This window comes from Diceros bicornis, chromosome 1 (genome assembly GCF_020826845.1).
Source record: "Diceros bicornis minor isolate mBicDic1 chromosome 1, mDicBic1.mat.cur, whole genome shotgun sequence".
NCBI classification, from domain to species: Eukaryota; Metazoa; Chordata; class Mammalia; order Perissodactyla; family Rhinocerotidae; genus Diceros; species Diceros bicornis.
The window spans coordinates 9,402,946-9,427,660 of NC_080740.1; the positions used below are offsets into that span (position 1 = coordinate 9,402,946).

At 38.8% G+C, this 24,715-nt stretch overlaps 1 protein-coding gene across 1 annotated transcript in view; it reads left to right on the forward strand.

Annotated features, from left to right (window-relative positions):
- Positions 1 to 24,715, forward strand: part of RASGRF2 (Ras protein specific guanine nucleotide releasing factor 2) — a 214,842-nt gene that overhangs the window by 67,816 nt on the left and 122,311 nt on the right. The window contains exons 3-7 of the mRNA XM_058523902.1: positions 11,486 to 11,633; positions 13,933 to 14,022; positions 17,645 to 17,898; positions 20,854 to 20,933; positions 21,340 to 21,533. Coding sequence (XP_058379885.1) covers positions 11,486 to 11,633; positions 13,933 to 14,022; positions 17,645 to 17,898; positions 20,854 to 20,933; positions 21,340 to 21,533 — 766 coding nt within the window. The remainder of the gene's footprint in view (positions 1 to 11,485; positions 11,634 to 13,932; positions 14,023 to 17,644; positions 17,899 to 20,853; positions 20,934 to 21,339; positions 21,534 to 24,715) is intronic.

The following is a 24,715-nucleotide window of genomic DNA, read 5'->3' on the forward strand; positions in this document are numbered from 1 at the left end:
CATTACCTGGGCTGTTGCTCAGCCGCCTCACCTGTTTCTCTTCCAAGTTTGCCTCCTTCTAATCCATCCTCCACACGGTTACCAGAGTGCCCTTTCTGAAGAAAACATCTGATCTGCTGGAAGAACTCCAGGGCTCCTTCTAGTTATTTTAGTTATTATATTCAATTTACTTCTTATTAGAGAAAATTTTAAACAGGTGCAAGGCTGGAAAGAATAGTATAATGGTCCTCCATTTTGCTTTTATGAAAAAAAATTCATTCATTCAACTGATATTTATTCCTTCCCTACCAAGTTCTGGGATGCGGTGAGCCAGTCCAGGCGAGGACCCTCCTGTGCTGACCTTTGTGAGCTTCTCATGCCGTCCCCTCCCCCTGTGTCCTGGGCTCCAGCTGTAGCACCACATAGAGGAACTGTAATGTGCTGGGATGTCCCCTCCAGTCTGACTACACGGACTCATCTTTCAGGACTCAGCTGTCAGTCATCTGCATCTGCATCGTCTTCCCTGATCCTCTTCTGGAGGAACGACCAACCATTCCCTTCTTTCAGTCCCCACTGTAACCTCTTATTTCTTTCAAAGCACCTACGAGATTATTGCGTCGATTTGTTTGTCTGCTTCTTTCTGCCAGCCTGAATTCCTTCGACACAAATGTGTACCACTTATCTCTTAGCCCCTGCTCTTGGCAGAGTGCCAAATTGCTTTGCAGGAATGTGTACCAATTTAATCTCCCTCCAGTAGGGCATGAGAAAGCCAGAACCATCTTTTAAAAATCTTTATTATATTGATGGGTGAAAAATGGTATCTTTTTGTAAGGAGCATTTCCTTGATTATTGGTAAGACTGACTATTTTTTGCTATTGTTAATGTTTGTCTATATTTGCTATATGAATTGTCATCTCATGTCTGCTCCCTGTTTTTTCTATTGGTGTTTTTCTTATCAGTTTGTTTATGAGCTCTTTGCATGACAAAGATATTATCTGTCTTTCATATTCATTGTAAATTCCCCTGTGCCATTTCTTTTGTCTTGTACTTACATCTGACATTTTTTTGACATAAAGAGTTTTTGAATTATAATGCAATGCAAATACTGCTTCTGGGAGGAGCTTGTTCAATTGCTTTTTAAAAACATTTTTATTTTTTAAATTAAGATATAATTCACCTACCATAAAATCTACCATTTTAAAGTGTACAATTTAGTGGGTTTTGGTATATTTACAAGGTTGTCCAACCATCACCAATATCTGATTCCAGAACATTTTCAACACCCAAAAAAGAATCTTGATATCTTTTAGCAGTCACTGTCTATTCCCTGCTTTCCCTTGCCCTAGCCAGCCTCTAATCTACTTTCTGTCTCTATGGATTTGCCCATTCTGGACATTTCATATAAATGGAATTGTACAGGCCTTTTGTGCCTGGCTTCTCATTTAGCATAATGTTATCAAAGTTCATTCACGCTGTAGCATAATCAGTCCTCTATTCCTTTTTATGACTGAATACTATTTCATTGTATGCATATACCACATTTTGTTTATCCATTCATCAGCTGATGAACATTTGGGTTGTTTACCCTTTTTGCTATTATAAACATACTGCTATGAATATTTGTGTACAAGTTTTTGCGTGGACATATGTTTGTAATTCTCATGGGTATATACCTAGGAGTAGAATTATTGGGTCATATGGTAACTCTATGTTTACTTTTTGAGGATCTACCAAACTGTTTTCCACAGTGGCTGCACAATTTTACACTCTCACTAGCAATCTATGAGAGTTTTAATTTCTCCACATCCTCACTAACACCTGTTTCCATTGCTATTTTGTTTAGAGTCCATGTAGTAGAAATTAAATATGAGCATTTATAAAGCCCTGTTATCCATTTAGGTTTAATAAATATAGTAAGATATATACTCTTGCTAACAAATTTTTGGTGATCATAAAGAGAATTCTACCAATACCTATTTACGCAAATTTGTAAAGAAATAGCTTTTATCAATGTAAATTGTGATAATTTTCTGTGATTTTTGTAACATAGTACTATAAAATGTATCTACTTTTAGAAGCATTCCTTAAAATTTCTTTGTCCCAAAGTAATAATTTTACTATTATTGACTTTCTGTTACATTTACTTATAACAATATTCTGCTTGTTTTTTATATTTAATTGTATTTTAGAAAGGATTATTGACAACCTTCGACATGCTCCACAGTTAGTCAAATATTTAGGTAATGAACTGCTAACTGCGAACTGGAAAAAAAAAGCAGTGTTTAGAACAGAGGATTTAGTCTTTAAATTTTATTCCTATTTTTCTCTCTCCTAAAAGAAATGCTTGAGTTTCCATTCATTGTGGAGGGGACAGCTTAGGAGAGGAGAGCCTGAGAATAGAGAGAGAAGAGATTAGTGGGGGTGATACAGTGTTAGAACCTCACGATAACGTGATACCTAAAAAATGTAGATTAGTCGGTGGCGCTATTGGTGTAAGAGAATTTGAAAGCCGGAAAAAGTGGACGATAAATGGCTAGAGAGGCCGTGAGTAACGCTGGGGAGGCAGTCTTGCTCAGACAAGGGCGGCTGCTGCTACCAGAGCTCAATCGTTCTTAGACAGGAAGTGCACTGCCACCGTCCGGGACTGGATCCACCCAATTCCCGGAGACGTCACGATGCTTCTGAGTTGAGGAACGCTGCTTCTGAAGGTTTCTCAGTAAAATTGAGCATGGTCCTGGAGCTAGTGGGAGTTTTTCTTCAAGTTACCTGTTATATGACTTTTCAGTTTGGGTTTTACTGTAGTTCTAGTTATATATATCTCATTAGCATATATGTCTAGTTATATATATATATATCTTATTAACATATATCTCTAGTTATATACATTTTATATATATATATATCAGTAGCAAATATGTCTTCCATCAAAATAGCTAGGATTAAGTTCTGGCCCATCTAACAATTTCTTGCAAAGCTAATATAATTTTTACCTGTCTATAAAAATAATTAAGGCCTATGATTTTATACTGTGCCTCTTCCCTGGACTCTTCAGGGTTCTATTGGAATGTTTCTTTTTCTCCTGTATGGAGTAGTGGTGGTTTGGTTTTGATTGTAAATATTACGCGTGAATATTTTACTCCTGTCTATATGCCTCAGACTTGCCATCTGTTGGTACTCAGCAGATGAGTTTGGCTTTCATCATGTTGATTTATATGGCTTCATTTTATTATTTCCCTTGGCAGTGAGAAACCATTTTTCACCCCTGGTGGAAGTTAAACTAAATAACAAAAAAATAAAAACAAATCAGAAATAATGAATAAATTAGGCAAAAATTCTTAAATTTGGCCATTATCTAGCAACTGGAAAATATAATCAGATAACACATATATTGGAAATATAGTAGAACAGAAATACCAATGCTCTGAAAATGCTTACACTGAAGGGAAGCCATCCACGTGTTTTCAGTTGATTTGATGCGGTCCTGGAGTAGACATTTGTTTATTAGTGGGATCCGTAAAGAAAGCTTTGTGATTTAAAGTTGAGAGGGTATTCCAGTAAGAGTAGTAAACTAGGGAGACCCAATGAAATACATTGAATGACTTGAATATTATGAGAAATGAAAATTATTATGTGAAGAAGAATAAACCATGCAAAATAAATCGTATTAGATGGCTTTTCTCATTTGACAATGACTCTTTACTTGAATGACTATTTTGTGCCAGGCTCCATGCCTGGTGCTGGACTAATCTTTAGTCCTTTCACCTTCTTGCCCGGATTATTGCGGGGCTCCAGCTGGTCTCCCTTCTGTCCTTGCACTCCACCCCCCACCTCTGTCTTTTCCCGTCACAGCAGCCAGGGTGAGATCCTGTTAAAAAGTCACATCCCGCTACACCTCAAATCAAAGCTCAACATCTCACGCAGGGTGGAAACCTGAGACTTTCTGTTGGTCTACAGAGCCCTGCGTGCTTTAGAATCCTATACCCTCTTCTACCTGTCACTTACTCCGCTCCAGTAAACTGGCCGCTTTGCCATGCCTCAGACAGGCCAGGCCTGCTCCCACCACAGGGCTTTTGCACGTGCTATTCCTTCGACTTGGGATGCTCATCCACCAGCTGGCCACATGGCTCACTCCTCCAGGGCGTTGTTCCAGTGCCGTCTTCTCAGTGAGATCTCTCTCACACCCTGGTAAAGTTGTAACCCCCATCTCCCCCACTTCCTATCCTACTTCTCCCTTTTTCCTCTAAGGTACTAATCACCAGATGACATACTATATATTTTAAAGATTTGTTTTCTTGTCTTTTCCTCCCCACTACCGTGTAACTTCCATGAGGGAGCAGACTTTTTTTTTCTATTTTGTTTACTCCTGTATCCGGTGCTTTGAATACTCAATAAATATTGAATGAAAGAATGAATTTGGAGTCACAGGAACATATAAAGGTGGAATTAAACATCATATATTCCCACCTCGGAGTAAATAACTGCCATTAAGATTTTGTATATTTTCTTTTTTCCACTTAGTATTATAGAGATGTTGAGAAATACAGAAAAGCACAAAAGAAGTAATTAAAAATCACCCATAATTGCTTCGGCCAGGGAAAACTCCTCTTTGTGTTTTGATATGTGCCTTTCACTTGGAGGGCCTATCTTTCTCTCCCCTGCTCGCCACCCCCTTAAATCTTTGTATATACAGAGTTTTCTCTCTGCATATGAACACACATGCATATGCATGCACAAATCATATTTACTCTAATCTCCTGGGCTTTTTTGTTCATTTAGCAGTAGGTCTTGGGTATATTCCATTATATTAACTATTCTTTAAAAATAGGATTTTGGGGGCTGGCTCAGTGGCATAGTGGTTAAGTTCGCACACTCCACTTGGCCCGCCTGGGGTTCGCAGTTTTGGATCCTGAGCATGGACCTACATGCCTCTCATCAAGCCATGCTGCGGCGGTGTCCCACATACAAAATAGAGGAAGATTGGCACAGATGTTAGCTCAGGGCCAATCTTCCTCACCAGAAAAAAAAAAAAGGATTTTAAATGGCTTGTATCATCCCGTTGTGTAGGTGTAGTGTTACTTGTTTAACCACTTCCGTATTATATATATGTATACTTAGGTTGTCTCAGTTTTATTATATTTATTCTACTGAATGAACAACTTGTTTGTTTGTATATCTTTGTGCAAGTCCCTGATTATTTTCTTTGAGTTATTACATTATTAGAAGTGAAATGACTATGACAAAGGATATGACCTTTTTAATCTGTCTTGGCACATGTTGTGAAGCTGTCTTCTAGAATGGCTCACTCCAGTAAAGAGTATCCATTTTACTGTATTTTTGCCAGCACTGAGTGTTATTGTTTTCTGAAATGCTGGACCAAATTGGATAAACAATTTTTATTTTTTTGATTAAGTAGGACCTTTGTTCTGTATTTATTAGTCATTCGTATATTATATTCTAGGAAGCCATTTGTTTATTTCTTAACTAATTTTAGGCAGTATATTGGCTGCCTGCTATAAAGATGAAGAATGTAACATCCTTCCAGTGCCTCTTACCTCCCCTCCTCTTGTCCTCTCTGGTTTTGTTGCTTACATATTCTTGGCTCTTAAATTGGCTGACTCTGTCTCAAATTAATATAATTAAAGCTCTATTAATTTATCAACTTTAGGCAGTATGTATTGACTCTCTGCTGTGAAAGATAAATAAAGTAAGACATTTAATGTGTTTTTATTGTTTTTTTCTCTCTCTAACCTGAGATTTTATTACTTTCATGATTATTTATTCTCTATTTATAAACTTTTAAACATTTACCTTCTGTTCTCTAAATTTAATTAAGCCTCTGTTGATTCTGAAAATCTAAAAAACAATAAGGGGCATTGACATCATGGTTGTATAAATATTATGTATCAAAGTATCAAGGTTGGTGTTTGCTTCCACAGAGAGTGAAATGTAATCATGTGCAATTGAATATTTGCTCCTTGAAGGAGAATCTTGCTTGTGTTAACTTCTCATTTCTTTCTGGCTTCCTTTACTTCATTTGGCGTGTATTCTTGCGTTCCATGTCATCTTATGTCTTTCTTTTCTGTTTTGTTTGGTTGGAAAACCTCCTCATAATTTTTCTTCTGTAGTAAATGTGGTGTTAAGTACGCCGTTTCTGTCTTGAACTGACACTTGGTCTTGATTGGTTGTCTGAGTGTAGGAATTTAGGTTCATAATATTTTTCCTTCAGTTCTCTGTTATGATGTGGCATCCCAGGTTACTGATGGGAAGTATACTCAGCTTGATTCTCACTTTCTTTAGATAGCTAGTGGCTTCTCTTTGAAAGCGGTTATAATTTTTCTCTATCCTTAGAACTTTGATATTTTACTAGGATGTGTCAGCGTATGAAATTTTTTCATTTATCCTGTCTGGCTTTTTTGTTGTTGTTGTTGGTTTTTATTGCAGAAACATTGGTTTATAACATTGTATAAATTTCAGGTGTGCATCATTATACTTCTATTTCTGCATAGATTACATCATGTTCACCACCCAAATACTAATTACAACCCATCACCACACACATGTGCCTAATTATCCCTTTTGCCCTCCTCCCTCCCCCCTTCCCCTCTGGTAACCACCAATCCAATCTCTGTCTCTATGTGTTTGTCTGTTGTTGTTTTTATCTTCTGCTTAGGAGTGAGATCATATGGTATTTGACCTTCTCCCTCTGACTTATTTCACTTTGCATAATACCCTCAATGTCCATCCGTGTTGTCACAAATGGCTGGATTTCATCGTTTCTTATGGCTGAGTAGTATTCCATTGTGTATATATACCACATCTTCCTTATCCATTCGTCCTTTGATGGGCACTTAGGTTGCTTCCAAGTCTTAGCTATTGTGAACAACGCTGAAATGAACACAGGGGTGCATGTATCTTTACGCATTGGTGTTTTCAAGTTCTTTGGATAAATACCCAGCAGTGGACTAGCTGGATCATATGGTAGTTCTATCCTTAATTTTTGAGGAGTCTCCATACTGTTTTCCATAGTGGCTGCACCAGTTTGCATTCCCACCAGCAGTGTATGAGAGTTCCCTTTTCTCCACATCCTCTCCAACACTTGTTGTTTCCTGTCTGGCTTTTGGATTATTCTTTCTATTCAAACTGTGCCATGTCCAGTTCATGGAAGGTTTCTTCCATTTCTTGATTATTTCTTCCCCATCACAGCCTTTTTTTTTTTCTCCTGGAACTCCCCTAAGATAGATATTAGACCTCCTGGATCTATACTCCATGTCGCTCAATTTTTCTTTCATATTTCCCATCTCTTTGTATTTTTATTGAGTGTTCTTTTTTATCTCTCCAACCACCCAGCTAGGTTTCAGTCTGGTTTATTGTTTAGCACATTCACTGACCTGTAAAATTTTAATATCATTTTTTGTTTCTAAGAACACTTCTTGTTATTTAATTACTTCTTTTCCATGCAGCCCCTTTTTGCCTTATGGCTCTAATATCGTTTCATATCTCTGTGAAGATAATAGGTCTCTGTTGCTGGAATTAGCCTTGTTTCCTCTAGCGTCTTTTCCATTTGTTCATCTGGGGCTGTGTTTATTATCTGTTGCTGCTTAATAATTTACGCCACAATGCTTAAAACAATAAACAATTTGTTGTCCCCCCAGTGTCTGTGGGTCAGGAATCCAGGCAGGATTTAGCTGGGTGCCTCTGCCCGAAGGTCTCTCGCAAGGCAGCAATCAAGGTGTCGGCCAGGTCAGCAGTCTCATCTGAAGGTTCAAAAGGGGAAGGGTCTGCTTCCAAGTTCACTCAAGTGATTGTTGGCTAGATTCACTTCCTTACCAATTGTTGGATTGAAGCCTCAGTTTCTCATTGGCAGTTGGCCAGGAGCCTCTCTCAGTTTCTATTTATCTGGACCTCTCCATAGTGCAGCTCACAACATGGCACTGGCTCCCCTAGGAGCAAACCAGCAAGACAGCAAGAGAAGGCAAGCAAGGCAGATGCCAGAGTCTCCTTGTAAGCTGATCTTGGAAGTGCCATCCCATCACTTTTGCCATATTCTCTTCCTTAGAAGTGAGTCGGCTAGGTCCAGCTCTCATTCAAGAGGAGGGGGTTACGTAAGGACGTGAATACCAGAAGGCAGGAATCACTGGGGGCCATCTTAGGTGCTGCCTACTACAGAGGCTTTTCTTTTTGGGGTTGGTTTTCTCAAGTGTCTAGTGATCTTCATTTCTAAATGAAGGACCTTGTGGGTTATTCGAGGTAGCTGGCCTGGGTTTACTCTGTGACTGTGAATCCAGGGTCTGCATCACATGTGTAGGCTTCCTTTTCAGGTATGTGCGCAGACAGCAGGAAGCCCGGCTGGGACTCCCTGTTGTATAATTCCATACCCTTTAGTGGAACCTGTCATTTGCTATCAGCCACTAGTATATGGCAAACATGATGGGATTGTCAATCCCTTGATTAGGTTACATGGTAAGACAAAGGAAGGAGGATTTTGCAAATGTAATTAGGGTTCTAAATCAGTTGATTTTGAGTTAATTAAGAGGGAGGTTTTTCTGGGTGGGGCTTAATAAGATGAAAACCTTCATAGAGGAACTGGGGCCCTCCCTGAGGTCAGAGATGCTCTCCTGCTGGCCTTGAAGAAGCAAACTGCATGAGTTCTATACCTGCAAGAAAATGAATTTTTCCAGCAACCTGAATGAACTTGGAAGAGGGTTCTTCCCCATTCAAGCCTCCACATGAGAGTGTACCTCAGCTGACACCTTGATTGCAGCTTTGTGGGACTCTGCACTGAGGATCCAGCTAAACTGAGCCTGGACTCCTGACCTTCGGAAACTATGAGACAATAAACACGTGTTGTGTAGACCACTAAGTTTGTGGTAATTTGTCACACAGTAGAAGATCAATGCAGAGTGTTTCACTCCTGGTCCCTCTCAGTGCCTTTCCTTTTTTGGTTTGCCCTGTGTCTCCAGTGGATGTCTGGAGAAAAGCCAAGCTCTGTTCTCGCTGAGTCCAGCTTCCTCATTAGGAGCCTTCTTTAGGAAGTTGGCCCCTTTCCACAGAGAGCAGGTCTTGGGCTGTGACCTGAGGGCATGTCAATGCTGCCAGTTATGACTTTTATGTCTTGATTTGGGAGGTGGGAAGAGGGGGAGCCTAACTTTGAGGTGTTCTGAAGGCACTTGTTTAGTGAAAGGCTGTAATGGTCATCCCCTTGCTTGCTCCCGTTCTCTGGATTTGTTGATTCTGAGTCTGGAGCTTCTCTGGCCACTCTTGGGGGGAACCATGCTTCGGTGAGGTGTCTGCATGTGTGGTTTCCTCTACTCTAATTTTCCCACCACTCTAAGTCTACTTGGTTTTTCTCTTCATGGAATTTCATAAGGCTTCTGGTCTGTTGATGGCATATTTTCCTGTTTTATAATGCTATTATGGTTTCATTCCTTAAGCAGAAAACAATTTTTCCTAGCATTTCAGTGGGGTCCTGGAAGTGATGGGAGGCAGATGTCGATGATGACTCTGCATGAAATCAGCCGCGTGTCCTGGACTGGACTTTTTCTTTTTATAAGAGAAAATAAAATACTGTTTTGCTACCTAATGCTGATCTAATATATTTGTAATAAATTTGACATACTCACAATAAAATTGAGTTGAAAGGGCAGAATTTTTATTATAATTACTTTTCTCATGCTCTGTGATTACTTCCTCCCTTTAGGGTTCCCAAAAGCATATTTCTATGAAGATTCTTTTTTTCTTCTTTTCCCCTCCTCCTGCTTACACAGCTTTTCTTTCTATTCACTTAGGGTAATTTCTTAGAATAAGTGACTTAAAAATATTGCTGACACTTTTTCTAACACTGATGGCACACGCGATGTAAGTGCTGAGGATGTTGAGATAATTGAACTAAAATTGTGATTTTAGAATTGTCTTAAGACTCTTTTAGTTCCAAGTAACAAAAACCTATTTCGAACTAGTTTAGGTTAAAAAGAGAATTTATTAGATGGAAACTGCAGTATCTCACTGAATCCAAAGGTAAAAATTATATTCAGATGTCATGAGCGTCTGGAACCAGAAGCTAGAAAGCCGACAGTAACCCAGGTAGTCATTACTTTTCTGTCGCAGACTTTCTGTCTCTCCTGTCTCTGTTTTTCTGAACATCTGCTTATTCTTTTCTCTCTCAGCCTACTCACTTTGTTTTGGCATGGATGTGGCCAATTATGGCTGCCCACCAATGGCACCCTGAGTTTCCAAGTTCATGTCATCTCAGTGCAAGCAAATAGGTCAGAGGCACAATCCCAGATTCCACGGAGAAAAGATCTAATTGTTTTAGCTTGGGCCAGTTATCTCTTTTTAGACCAGTTTAATGTGGTCATGAGGGCAGGTTTTCTGGTATAAATATGGTTGCGATGGCCCAAGTTCCCAAAGAAGAGGTAAGTGGGTGGAAGATTGGGCAGATATCTCAAAACAGATCTGCTGCAACATTGTTGTTTGTGTCCGGTGTGCTATTTCTCATTAGGGAGACAGTTTAGCTAATGGTTAAGAACATGGGCTAGGGGGCAGACAGACCTTGATTTGACTCCCAACCCTGCCACCTGCTAGCTGTGTGACCTCTGTGAGGATCAAATTCTTTCCTTGTACATTTGGGATGGATAAAGTGTCTCTCCTGGGGTTGCTGGGAGGACAAGATGAGAATATATGTGGTACATCTTATGCACTTAATAAATAGTAACTATTATTAATTATTGCTGTTATCATACCATTTGGGAAAGATTATGTGGCCGAAGGAACATACATTTTAACATCCTGTATAGTGCAAGAAGATCCGGAGACAAAATTCCAGATGCCTGGAATTGCATAATCTATAAAAATCTAAGAGAGAGTTTTGCCTTTACCACACGTGGCCAAAGAAGTGGACACAGGTTAGGTTGCTGGAGTTAGGGCCCAAAGAATCTACGATGAAATTTTTGCTTCTATTGGTTTTGTAAAGAGAGTAGTCAGTAGTCTCACATTCTGCAGAGAACCAAGTAGGGCTGTAGTCACTGATACATCGTCATAGTTCTTTCCGGCCAGTGCCTGTTCTGATGGTCACTGCATTCACTCTGCTTGGTGGCAGGTCTGTTTGGATTGGCTAGTGCCTTACCCGGTAGAATATTTTGAATATCATCCCTGGAAATCCAGTATGTGCCACCAATTCAAAGACTTTAGTTTCTTTGTTAAAGGAGATGCACTATTTTCTTTATAAAGCGATAGATTTCCTTTGCACTTTTCTCACTTATATGATAAAATTGTGGGTGCCGGCCATCATTAAATGAAGTCTTAGTAAAGGATATATAAAATGATAATAATTCAAATTCTGTATAGTTAAAGGATATCAAATATCAGCCAAAAGTTAACGTTTGTATAAAGTAGAGTTAGCCAAACAAACAATGTTCATGGTTTCTTTTGTAAATGTAGTGTATGCTGTTCTATATGGAACTGTAGTAGAACAATATCTCAATGACTAACTGTGTAATTTTCTCTTAAGTTATGCAGACATATTGATTGAGAGGGAAGTGTTAATGCAGAAGTACATTCATCTAGTTCAGATCGTAGAGACAGAAAAAATTGCAGCTACCCAACTACGGCATCAACTTGAAGATCAAGATACAGAAATCGAGAGGCTTAAATCAGAGGTATTTCCCAGTCAATAGATTCCTTTTCATTGTTTCACCTTTACTGTCATCTCATGGTTACCTAAGGCCTATCAGAGCAAAATGTTAATCCCAAACTTAGTTCCTCTGCCATCAACATGTACATAGCTGGGCTACTGATCTACATTAGAAATGAATCTAATGTCTATGTTAGGATTAGGTAAATGTGCTACAACAAAATGTCAGGATAATATGCTATTTTTTAAATATTTGTGCTCCTGATGTCCTTCATTTGATCAGATTTTCAGGAGATGACTATAATATTTAACTGTCTTCACACTGACTCTTATAATAATGATAATTGTGAGTTTGTCATAGATGCAGTTAAAGTCCAAAAAGACAACTAAGGAAGGACCAAAAATGAATTGAGAAAGACTTTACTTTTTCTAGATCTAAGGAGTCTGCTCTACTCTCGAATTTTGAAAAACACATTTGAGTTAAAGTATAAGACATTTGCTAGCATGCATTTTTTCATGAATTTGGAATTCCTTCCTTCTTCCAGTTCTCCCCCAACCTCAAGTGTGAACTTTTCAGGCTCTGCCTCCCCAGAAAAGTGAGACTGACACCAAGTGAGAAGTGAGGGTGGTCATGGAGTCTGCAGCCATGGCAGTAGTCCGGGGTTCTCCCTGTCTCCTCAGTGCCTGTGTTTATACTCAGAAACCTGAGTGTACCTTTCTTTACTGTCCTGTCTTTCCTCAGAGGAAGTAGTCAATAACTGAAAAATTGAAGAGGAATGTGAAAAACAAGATTTCCCCCCTGTTTCTTTCTAGAGGTATATTAGCATCTTCTTAGCTTCAAAGAGAATAGAACAGAATGAAACCTACTAATTGTGTCCTTGTTGACAGAGCAATTCAGGCTTCTCTGCCTTGGTAACTTTCTTGTCACTTTTACTGTCTCTGGACAACATTTTCCTCTTTGTTTCCTCACATCTTCCTCTAAGACATACTCTGTGAGTGCTGTGAGGGGTTTTTACCTCCTGCTGCCTGTGTGCAGCACCTCCAGTAGACAGAGCCTGGGTACAAGCTAATTCCAACTGGAATCTGATTGCTTCTCTGGTGATGATAAGTTGCAGACTGTGTTTACTGTATCATTAGAGTTGTTAACTTCCCAATTCAACCCTGAAATTTGATATAGTGAAAACAACAACAGAAAGCTTAACAAACCTGCATTTTAAAAGACTATATCAGGCACTGTAATTTAAAACAAAATTATTGTGTTCTTTCTTTGCCACAGTAAGCTAGAGCAGATGCTTGTCTGCTAAGTGAAAGAGGTTGACATTTACTCCACGAGAGAGACTCAGCACCAAGCGACATTCCCCAGTATTTATTTGTATGTGCTTTTCTGTCTTCACTATGTTCTATTTTAGTCTGAATATAGATTGCAGCTAAAAACTGTCACTAGCAGGTATGTCTTGTGTGGCCGCTTGACAGGAGCCATAATTTATTTCCTACTCCTTTTATTTCCCATTTCCCTGCCAGAAAATGGCAGTGGAGTGGATTTAGTATTGGGGACAAAATGTAAAGACAGGTCAGAGGGGGTGATTATGATCTCTTAACTTCCTAAGTGTTTGCTTGTTAGTAAATCTGTAGAGGTTCTCACATTGGTAAGAGCCTGCCATTGAGTGATAGTCTAGAGAGTTTTTTCACTGGTTGAGAGTCTACCTGGTCTTGAGTTGCCCTTCACAGGTCACAGAACTGAGCTGGAGATATAAAGGGATCTCAGGCTGTTTCAATCCTTGTTACCTTTTTACCTTTTCTTGGCTGGCGTGGACCAACCCCAGGGCTCTGAGGTTCCCTTTGCAGTTACCATTTTCCCAAGGAAATCTGTGAGTCGGCTGTACCGTGTGTACTTGGAAGGCTACGGGTTGATTATGGGAAGTAAGAACTTTGAGCTGTGTGTCACTGCATTTGGAGACCACAGGACATTACAGGCAGCTGCCTTCAGGCAAGATGGTTGGTGTGTCACTGAGCCCCTGAGAAGGCCTTGGCCTGGTCATCACTGGCAGTCAGGCTGAGTTTTGGGCTAACATTTCTTCTAACCCAGATCCCAGTTCACACTTTCCACAGTCACTTCTTATAAGCACTTTTGTTAGTAACATAACAAAATAGACTCCGGGTAAAGTTCATGCTTCCCCTACCTCAGCACCAAAGGAAGAGAGGGTGCATGAAAAGTGAATGTTTCTGAGAATCTCCTAAGCTACCTTGTAGGCATAACTTCATATGGGTTATGGCCGTAATCCAGTGTTTCCCAAATCATGAAATGGACCAATTTTGTGTTATAGATTATCGCTCTTAATAAAACCAAGGAACGAATGCGACCTTACCAAAGCAATCAAGAAGATGAGGATCCGGACATCAAGAAGATTAAAAAGGTAGGACACTAGGGGTTTCCAGCTTTGAGGGAGCATGGGGACCAGTTGTCTGTTCTGTAGTGATGTCTTTGCCACCCTGTTCCTGAGCTGAGGGCAACCTTGGTGTTTCTGTTCTAATAGCTCCTGGACTCACCCTTCACAGTGACCAGACATGGCTACTTCTCTGGACAAGTTTCAGTTTGAGATTTCTTTCCAGTTCTGGGAATCCCCTTTTGGACTATGTGGGAAGGATGCCAAAACGGGACATTAATAAGACAATAGTGTTCTCCAGTTGGGTTAATTCAATGCTGTTGAACCTCCTGATTTTGTGCTGCTTTCATATTTGGGGGGAACATTTTTTAAATCACATTTCAAAAATATTTCTTTTAGCTCTACTCTTCAGTGCTTATTTGGAAAAGATTTTTTTGAGCATATGAGGAGATCGAGTAAATCAATACATCTGCTCAGATTTCTAGTTTATTATTGTTGTTTCTTTCTTGTTTAACATCCACATAATAAGCAGATCCTTCCATCTTATTGTCATTTATAACTATACAATTTTTGCAATTAACCAGACACTGATGCTCACTCCAGTCTACTGTGTTTGATTTATGTCCTCTAGATTTTAATTCTATAATCTTGTCCTGTGTAAGGCACTTACTCAGTTTTGGTAACATTACGTGAAGAGCTTCACAGTTAAAGAACTTTTCTTGGATACACATCTTTAAATCTTTATTTCTTTTTAATTTTTTCTTATTCTTGTTCTTCTGTACTAAATAATTATTCCTCTTTAGTTGTAACAAAACTTTAAATATTTCTCAGAATTTGAAATAGAAATTATTCTTAGGACTAAGTTGCAGTGTTCTCCGTTTTCAAGAAAAAAAGAGAAAATAACATCATTCCTTTCTTAGAATTAAAAATTTTTTAAATTGAATTTGGTTTATATTATTGTGTTACAAGATTAATGCTATTCCCTTTCTTTTAATAGTATGCAGTTGCATGGAAACAAAGATATCAGTAAAATACAGTGGTCAGTCCTGTTGTAGAAACTGGTTTGTTAATAAGTAAGTGAACCAGCTATTTCTTAGCAGGTAATACCTGCCCAAGTAAATGGAAAAGTTTTATTTAACACAAAATTCAATTAAGTTGATTTTTGAAAATACTTCTGTTAAATGGAAGAATAATGAAAAAATAAATACTTTTTACATTTTCTACCTTCTTATTTTTTAATAGAAGTAAATATTTTTAAACACCTATTTTTGAACTTGTTAAATATTGTTATTGTCCTTTATATCCCAAATCAAACTAACGTCTCTGTGGAAAGGGGTGTTTACAAATGAATTAGTTTCTCTATTCTGAGGTTAGCAAACATAAGTTTTTAACTTCAAGAGACCAAAAGTTGAAATTGGTTATAATTCACAGAAATTTCTCATTAGATTTCTCCAAATAAGATGCATATAATTTCCCCCACATAATTCTATTAAAATGTGGTTAATTTTTATTCTTTAAAGTACGGCAGCTATATGAATGCCTGTATGAAAATTGATAGTATGCTGGCAACATCAGTAGATAATGAGAGAATTTTAAACATTGCCAAAGAAGAGTAGTTGTTTAAATGCATGATAATTTAGACCATATGGGTGAAATAGTATGGAAAAAATAAAAAGTGTAAGAATGTGTTGAATAGAAAACAATGGTACTAAAAAAGGATTTGATAGTGATTTAATGCTTTCAATTATATGTGAATTTGTAACCTACTTTCTTGCTGAATCTGCCACATATAACAAATCCTAATAAATTATCATACAATTTTTTATATTTAGAAAGGACTTGGATTTTGAGGGTCAATTATTTTATAGATAAGGAAATGGAGGACCAGACTTCAAGGTCCCCCAGCAGGTTAATGGCAGAGCCTTTGGGGTAAGGATTATGACATATACCTGTCTGCTGAGCACCCAGCATTTACCTGGGCATTTGAAAGATGTTTGGTAAATATCTGTTGGCTAAAACACACAGGCCAGTGCACTTTGTCAGGTTTGCCTGTTAGTTTTCAAATCATACCTAGGGAATTCAGATCAATTTTAGAGGCTATCTTGTTTTCTACAAAATTTATTTTTAATTATATTTCATGTTTCTTTTCACTAAATAATCACGATGGTAAATCGCTAATGTGTGTTTTGCCCATGTGGCTGGGAAAGAGAGTCCTTACAGTTGACAAAAGGCAGACAAAAGAACACCAAGTCTGGTTGCAGCTTTCTTTCCTAGCTGTGTGACTTACTGTGAGATTTAGTTTACTCATCTTTAAAAGGAAAAGGTTGGATGAGCTGATCTCTAATACTTATTTTTTAAGCTTAAAAAAAATCTCATCAACAACAACAACAAAAAATCAAATAACTTGGTTTAAAAATGGGCAAAGGACTTGAATAGACATCTCTCCATATAATGGAGAAACGACCATTTGTATATCATCTTTGAAGAAATCATATACACATGAAAAGATGCTCAATATCACTAAGCATCAGAGAAATACAAATCAAAACTATAGTGCAATATCACCATTGGGATGGCTACTGTCAAAGAAACCAGAAAATACTGTGTTGATGAGGATGTACAGAAATTGGAACCTTTGTGCATTGTTGGTGGGATTGTAAAATGGGGCAGCTGCTATGGAAAACAGTATGAAGGTTCTTCAAAAATTTAAAAATAGAACTACCATATGATCCTGCAATCCTACTTCTGGATATATATCCAAAAGAGTTGAAAACAGGATCTTGAAGAGATATTTGCACTCCCATGTTCGTTGCAGCATTATTCACAATAGCCAAGAGGTGGAAGCAACCCAAATGTTCATTGGCACATGAATGGATAAATAAAATGTGGTATATATACACAATGGAATATTATTCAGCCTTAAAAAGGAAGGAAATCCTGGCACATGCTACAACATGGATGAACCTTGAGGACATTATGCTAAGTGAAATTAGCCAGTCACAAAAAAGATGAATACTGTATGATTCCCCTTTTATGAGTTATCTAAAGTAGTCAGATTCACAAAACAGCAAGTAGGATGGTGTTTACCAGGGGCTGAGAGAAGGGGGAAATGAGACATTGTTCTTTAAGGGGTATAGAGTTTGAGTTTTGCAAGATGAAAAAGTTTTGGAGATCTGTTGTACAACAATGTGAATATACTTAACACTACTGAACTGTACGGTTAAAAATGGTTAAGATGGTAAATTTTATGTTACGTCTTTTTTTAACCACAGTTAAAAATTTTTTTTTAAATATCTGATTTTGTATTGTTAAAGAATAAGCCTTCAATTTATTTCTTTCTTGAAATGTTAATAAGTAAATATATAATATTATTATATTCTGGTGTCCATATAGGCAGACCTAAAGAGCTTAAGCTTATGGAAGAAATTTGTGAACCTGAGAAAAAATTTTATTTTTGAACTCGTCTTTTTTCTGCTATCCAGAAAAAGCCTGCCATTATTTATTCTAGTGATGGGACCATTAGTACGCCAATGAAAGAGCAGTGTTTTACATGGCGCAGGATGGACACCCTTACTGACAGGCTTAAGAAAGCCAGTATCACACCTTCTGAGATTCTTTTTCAGTTTTTGATGTTGTTGTTGGTGTTCTGTAGGTTCAGAGCTTCATGCGAGGATGGTTGTGTAGAAGGAAATGGAAGACCATTGTACAGGATTACATTTGTTCTCCTCACGCTGAAAGTATGAGGAAGAGAAACCAGATTGTGTTCACCATGGTTGAGGCTGAGTCGGAGTATGTGCACCAGCTCTACATCCTGGTCAATGGCTTCCTCCGGCCCCTGCGAATGGCAGCCAGCTCCAAGAAGCCCCCCATCAGCCATGACGATGTCAGCAGTATTTTTCTCAACAGGTCTGTTTTGGCATAAATCAAAGAGTCATGTGAAAAACCTGTTTGAATTTCTTAACAGAATTTTTACTTTACTCTTAAAAGAATAGGTATCATAAATTCACCTTTATGAATTTATGGTATTGAAAATAAAAAAGGTATCATTTGTGTTTCATTAGTCCAAATTTGCATATCTTTGTCTTGCTTCTTGGAATCTAGTTTTCTGGTTTTCTTCTCTATTTGGCATATGTTTTCTTGTCATTGTGTGTGTTGGGGAAGATAATCTCCCTCATAAACTGAGGGAAATGGTGTGATCAATGGGTCTTTGCATGTAATTTATACAGAAGTATGTTAGGTAGAGCAAAAATTGACAGAGGACCTGAGACTCTCTCGTAAATTTATTCTCTCGATAAATATTTATAGTGTCCTTACTGCTGAGGATTCATCAGTGAACAAAGCAGATCCCTGCCTTCATGGAACTTAAATTTTTATGTGAAAAGACAGACAATAAATAGTGAATGACTGAACTACGTAATATATTATATGGTGATGAGTGCTGTGGAAAAAATAAAGAAAGGAAGGAGAGAAGAGGGGAAAGGGAATGCTTGGGTGTTTTACTTAAGATTTTAGTTATTTATTTGTTTTTGAGTAGATAATACATTTACATGGTTCAAAAGTCAAAATAACATGAAAACATCAAACGACAGTTAGAAGTCTCTCTCACACTGTCTCTGCCCACCCCATTTTCCCACTTTATATATATAACCATTTTCATTAGATTCTTGTATATCCTTCCAGTGTTTCTTGATGTAGATCCAATCAAGTATGTATTTTGAGTCTTATTTCCCCCCTGCTCACACAAAAAGCAATGTACTTTAACATGTACTTGCTTTTTTCACTTCACAATGTATCCTGGACATCTTTCCATATTGATATTTAAAGAACATTCTATTTTTTAAAGAATCATTCCATGGTAGGAGGGAGATTTCCCCACATTGGGTGGCAAGGATGCCACCCAAGTGTGTGAGACATCCTGAGGGACCTGAGGGGTACTCTTGATCCTCAGGCTATACAGCTAGCATTTTGGTGATACTTCGGTCACCCAAACATGCAGTTTCAACAGTTCTGATGGCAATGGACAAGACTGTGAACTGCACTCTGATAGCGATGCCATCAAAGCCTGCACCACGTTGGTTTTAGGCCGCCTCTGGATATTTACTTCCATTGAGTTGCGTGGTCTGCAATGCAGAAGACAAGCTTTGTCATATTGTTTAAATTTGGAGTCAAGATGCTGTGCCTCTTTTTGGAAGCTGAGGCCGTAAGCTCTTCATACAGGCTAGCAATTGTTTACTACACCTAGTCCTAGATAGAGATTTGAAGAAGTATGTTTTTAAAGGGGAGGCTGTTGGATGTTTGTTATCATTGCTGTCATTTAACTAGAATCCCTGTCCTTCCCTTTCAAATTAAAGCCCTAGGCAGGTCAATTATTTTGAATTTCAGCACCGAATTTATACTTAAAAAAATATAATCTACCTATCTACATGCAGAATTGTTTTATTTGTTTTCTAACCATCCAGGTGTCAAAATATGTATCAGTTAGTTTTCAATCTAGGAAAGAGAAATCTCTCTCTGAGTGGAGGGAATTCGCTGCTTACAGAATCCTTTGGAAGGGCTGGAGGAGTAACATCAGGGAGCTGCCCCTGGACCATTGAGTTCAAGGGCACAGCACCACAGATGTGATCCAGAGGTTAGGAAACTACTGCCCCCGCCATTGCCACCTCATCTGCCTCTCAGATCCGTGAAGCTGGTACCTAGAAACTAGAATGCTGAGGCTGAGGGCTGAAACTGCCCCTGAAGCACTGGTATCTCCATGACTGACTTTCAGCAGCAGAAAGAGGCCTCTACTTCCTCCTTCTGTCTCTTACCAAGCACATCTATTGGTGGGACTGAATTTATATCCAGAACCCTATCTGCAAGGGAGTCTGGGAAATGTAGTTTTAGCTCTCCTTCCTCTCCACCTAGAAGGAGGGTGGAATGGAGATCAAAAGAGTAATCTACAATATCCACCAAACTAGATTTGGTTGAAATCCTTGAACAATTTTAACTGCTTAGTTAAAATTCTATAAAAGGAAAACAAATTACCATCTCCAAGCAGTGTCTATTTTGTTTCATGGACCACTTGGAAATAGTGAGGATTTCTCCTTGATATTTCTTGTAATGGAATTTGAGTAATAACAGAAACAAAGTATTCCACTGACATAAATCATTCTGTATTTGATTGTGTCAATGTGTAAGTTCAGAAAAGGCTTCAAAGGCTCATTTCAGTAGGTTAATTCTAGTGAGAGAAAGCAAAAGATATTTTGACTTTAGTAACTACACTTCTTGACACTTTTAGGAATTTAGATCCCTAATTTATGCATAGTTCTCATTTTAGTATCTCTGTGTGGGCTCCATACTTTTCAGAAGATTCTTTTACATTTCTGTCTTGGATGTCTTAGGAGTGGTTACAGTAGTTCTGTCAAATCTTTGCTATGGATTTTTTCCCTCTCTCTCCTTCTGTCTAAACTCATTTTAGTGAAAGAGAGACTTCTCCCTGAGTTATCATCTGGAATCAAATCTGAAGGGAAAAAGAATCATAACTGATTTTATTATTATCAGTTGAAGCGCTACATTCTAAGCATAGAAAGCCGTCTTTATTATCAATTGGTAAAGAGGATTATATGACATTGATTTGGTGCTTACTGTCTTCCAATATTTGAAGCTCAGCTCAGAATTTTCTTTGAGATTTTGAGGTTGTCTGAAAGATAAACTGCTTTCTGGGGGCTCATATAATTCATATTATTATTCGGTGTACAGTTTGGAGGCCCAAGGAGACGTGTATATCATGTATTTATTAAGGCTTTAAGGACTCAGTGTACTTCTTTAACAAAATAGACACTTTATAGTGGCTAAATTATATTATTTTTCCATTTTTTATAGTGAAACAATCATGTTTCTTCATGAAATATTTCATCAAGGACTGAAGGCAAGGATAGCAAACTGGCCTACTTTAATTTTAGGTAAGTGCATGCTTTAGAGATATAAGATTTTCTCTTAATATGGCTACTATTAGAATAAAATAACTTTAACATTTTTCAGTCAAAGCTGTCTGAATTTCCCTTCTTCTTGGCCTGTGAGCTCCCTTAGCCACTGGGAATCTGTCTCGTTGCCGTTTGGGCCTTGCCTCGGGACTTACCTTTCCCCTGGTCTATCCTGGTTCATTTGGGCCTAGAGCTGGGCTCTGCACCGGGATGCATTCTGTTAGATCAGTCATTTAGGCATCCGGACTGGGGCCCCGCGCATGTGTGACACCTGGCGCTGGGAGCCACCCTCTGCCATTCCTGTTGAGTGAACACAGTCTCTCCCTGTACCTTAGATAATTTACTGAGTCCAAGAGAAACTGCCATGTTTACTTCTTCTTTCCAGCTGATCTGTTTGATATTTTGCTCCCCATGCTGAACATTTATCAAGAATTTGTGCGTAATCACCAGTACAGCCTCCAAGTGCTTGCCAATTGTAAGCAAAACAGAGATTTTGACAAACTCTTAAAACAGTATGAAGCCAACCCTGCCTGTGAGGGGAGGATGCTGGAAACGTTCTTGACCTATCCAATGTTTCAGGTGAGTCATCTGGGATGCATTTATAAGTCATTGATTCCAACTTGATGTTACTGATACCCAGTGTGACCAGAGTGAGATGTGCCAGTATCCCCTGTGAGGAATGACGGCACATATGCATCGTCTGTCATCTTGAGCTTGACCCGGAGCTAAAGAAACTTGTGTCACATATTCTCTGTCTAGTAGTCATGTGTCGTTAGGCAATTTTGTCCTTGTGTGAACATCATAGAGTGTACTTACACAAACCTAGATGGTATAGCCTAATACATACCTATACTATATGGTACTAATCTTATGGGACCGCCATCATATATGCGGTCCATTGTTGACCGAAACATCATTATGCGGCGCATGACTGTATATATAAGAAAACTAGGCAGTTTTGAGGCAGGTAAATCAGGAACGGTTTTTTGAAAAGCAGCACAATTTTCTCTTTACAGAAAGATTCCTCACAGACTTCTTCCATGGAGTCTCCTCCTCCAGCATGTTTAAAAATATTATCAAGTTTACAGAAATAGGATGCTGTGCAAATGTTCCAGTGTACGCTGGTTGCATAAAAGGTTCCTGGGGAGAGGAGTGCCTGTTGGGAAGGTCTTTGTTTCCCTGCCCATCCTCCCACCCTGCTGTGATTGCTGCTGAGTCTCCCTTGGCTGGAGCTCTGGGGCAAAAGGAAGACCTCTCCAGTCATAGAGGCTGTGGGGACTTAGGAGCTAGAGGCACCGGCTGTACCTGGGGACTCTTGGCCCCTGGTCAGGTTGCTGGAATGAGGCTGGAGCTTGTCCTGATGTTCACTTTGGGATCAGAGCAACCCAATGGATCAAGTACACTTGTGTTCTTTGTTTCTTCTTTTTTTTTGTTTTATGTGGGTCTTTACTGATTTTATTAAACAGAGCACACGTGATGAACACATCCTTACTAACATCATGCTGCACAGATGCATCAAAATTCTATCACCGTAGAAACACATTCTATACGTGTGACATACAGAGTGCATTCCATGCACCACAAAGTGGTGAACATATCTTTAATGAAATAATACTCTACTGATTCACAAATATAGCTAGCATTCTTATAAACATCTTCTATACCTGGGCATTTACAGAGTGTATTAAGTCAGCCCCTGTAGTGAACAAATTCTTTAATTCGCAGAAATGAAGCAATCTGATTACAACAAAATGCTGTAACAGAATAACTTTTTAAAATTTTTATTTATTTATTTTCTATTGAAGTAACATTAGTTTATAACATTATATAAGTTTCAGGTGTACATCGTCATATTTCGACTTCTATGTAGACTGCATCGTGTTCACCACCCCTTGGGTTCTTTCGGTATCTGGGGCCTTACCGTTAAGAGCTCTTGAGTGAGAACTACAGAGGCCAAAATATGAATTGAGTTTCCTGTTCTTTTGAAAAGTGTTGATTCTGTTCTTTTGGAAAGGCATTGAAGTTCTTGTTGTGGAATTTATGGAGCTTTCGGCCAGACCTCCAAATTGTCATGTGGGAAACCGATTCTCCTAGTCATGTGTGTTAGGGTTTCTGTGGACAGTTTGGTCCCCTGAACAGGCATCTCTGACCCTGGCTGATCATTTTCTAGCCTGGGAGAGAAATGTTGCTGTGGTTTGTAACTGTTTGTCTTAAAAAGTTTGTCAATCCTGCTTGAAATCATGGGAGTCACCATAGAAGTTGAGTAAGATTTTTAAAAACCAAAAGGATGATTTGAAACAACTTAAGTATAGTGAAACTTTATAATGTTACTGTGTTTATTTCTTGAAACTAAATTGTTTGAACTCTTTGCCTCTCTGAGGAAATATTTCACAAGAAAAACTTCAAAGCAAAAAAAAAATTTTTGCTTTGTTTTTAACTGTATACAAAATTGTAATTTTTTAGTTTACAGTGAAACAAATTTGAATCTTTGGCAGTTACCTCTAGGTTATGATTAAATACCCTAAATTGTGTCTGTTTAGCAACCCCAACTCAGGTAAATACTCTAAAATAGAATTGTGAAAGCCACATGGAGCATTCAGAGAGGTACCTTGCTCCCTTTCTGACAGCCCATTAATGTCTTTTTAATGCCTATTTAACTCCCCTTAGTGTGATTCTCTCAATGTTTTAAAATGACAGAATACACTGGCGCTTTAGGTGAGGTGTCCAAACACAGTAGAATATAGGGCCTTGGAAAGGCCTTTGGATTTCTCAAATGCTGAGGTACTCTCCCTCCAACCCCCTCCTTCCCCTGAGTTTAAGCCCAATAACAATGATAGCATTTTGGTTAACCCCCAGGAATTTCCATAATGTCAGAAAAGGACCATTGGACTTGGACTCTTTAGGAGACCTGGATGTCTTGCTCACCCCTCAATCGTAGCATTGGGGAAAATAACTGAACCAGTCTAAATCTCTATTTCTTACTCTCGAAATTGAGGCAGCTAAGCTCTAGTTATCCCCCAGAGCTCTAGCTCTCTGTGATCCCAAGGGGACTGGACTGGTTCTGAAAGTTGGTGGTTAACTACATGGTGGTGCAAAGAGCCTGGTGTTAGTCTAGGACCACCCCCTCCACCCCCAAGACTGTGGTGGCCCCAAACCCTAGAATTTAGCTGAAGGGTCAGATGTTGAGATTCTCTGGCGTCTTCCAGACCAGGGTAACCAAAGGCCTCAGCTTGTGAGAGCCATTGCTCTGGGAAGAGCCTCAAACATAAACAATTTAGCTATAATTGGTCCATTTGCAAGAAATGTGCAAATTGAAAGAGCGTTGAATTGCACTTTCTTTCTTTGCTTTCCCATAACGATTTTGAACAGACCAAGAGGGAAAATCATCTGAGTTTGCTGCCCAAGGGCCACATTCTCCTTGATGTCTCCCCTCTGTCTTGTTCCGTTGGTGTCTGTCCCTTCTGCCCTCTCCCTAGGAGTGACCATATGGAACACTTAGGGGGAAACCACCCTTTTGAGAAGCTTGAAGGTTTTTTTCTTACTAGATTCATTATATCCTTCCTGTTCTCTTTTGGTCCTTTCACCAATGAGATGAAATTGTCCTGAAGGCGTTTGCTCCCTCACATGGTCCAGCTGTATCTGCTTCCCTCTGCATACACTGTATCAACAGTGGTACTCCTGCACTTCTACCTTGTTCTGGTGTAGGCTGGACACCTCGGGATGAGGCTGGGGAACCACACTTTTTTGCTGTAGGGCAACAA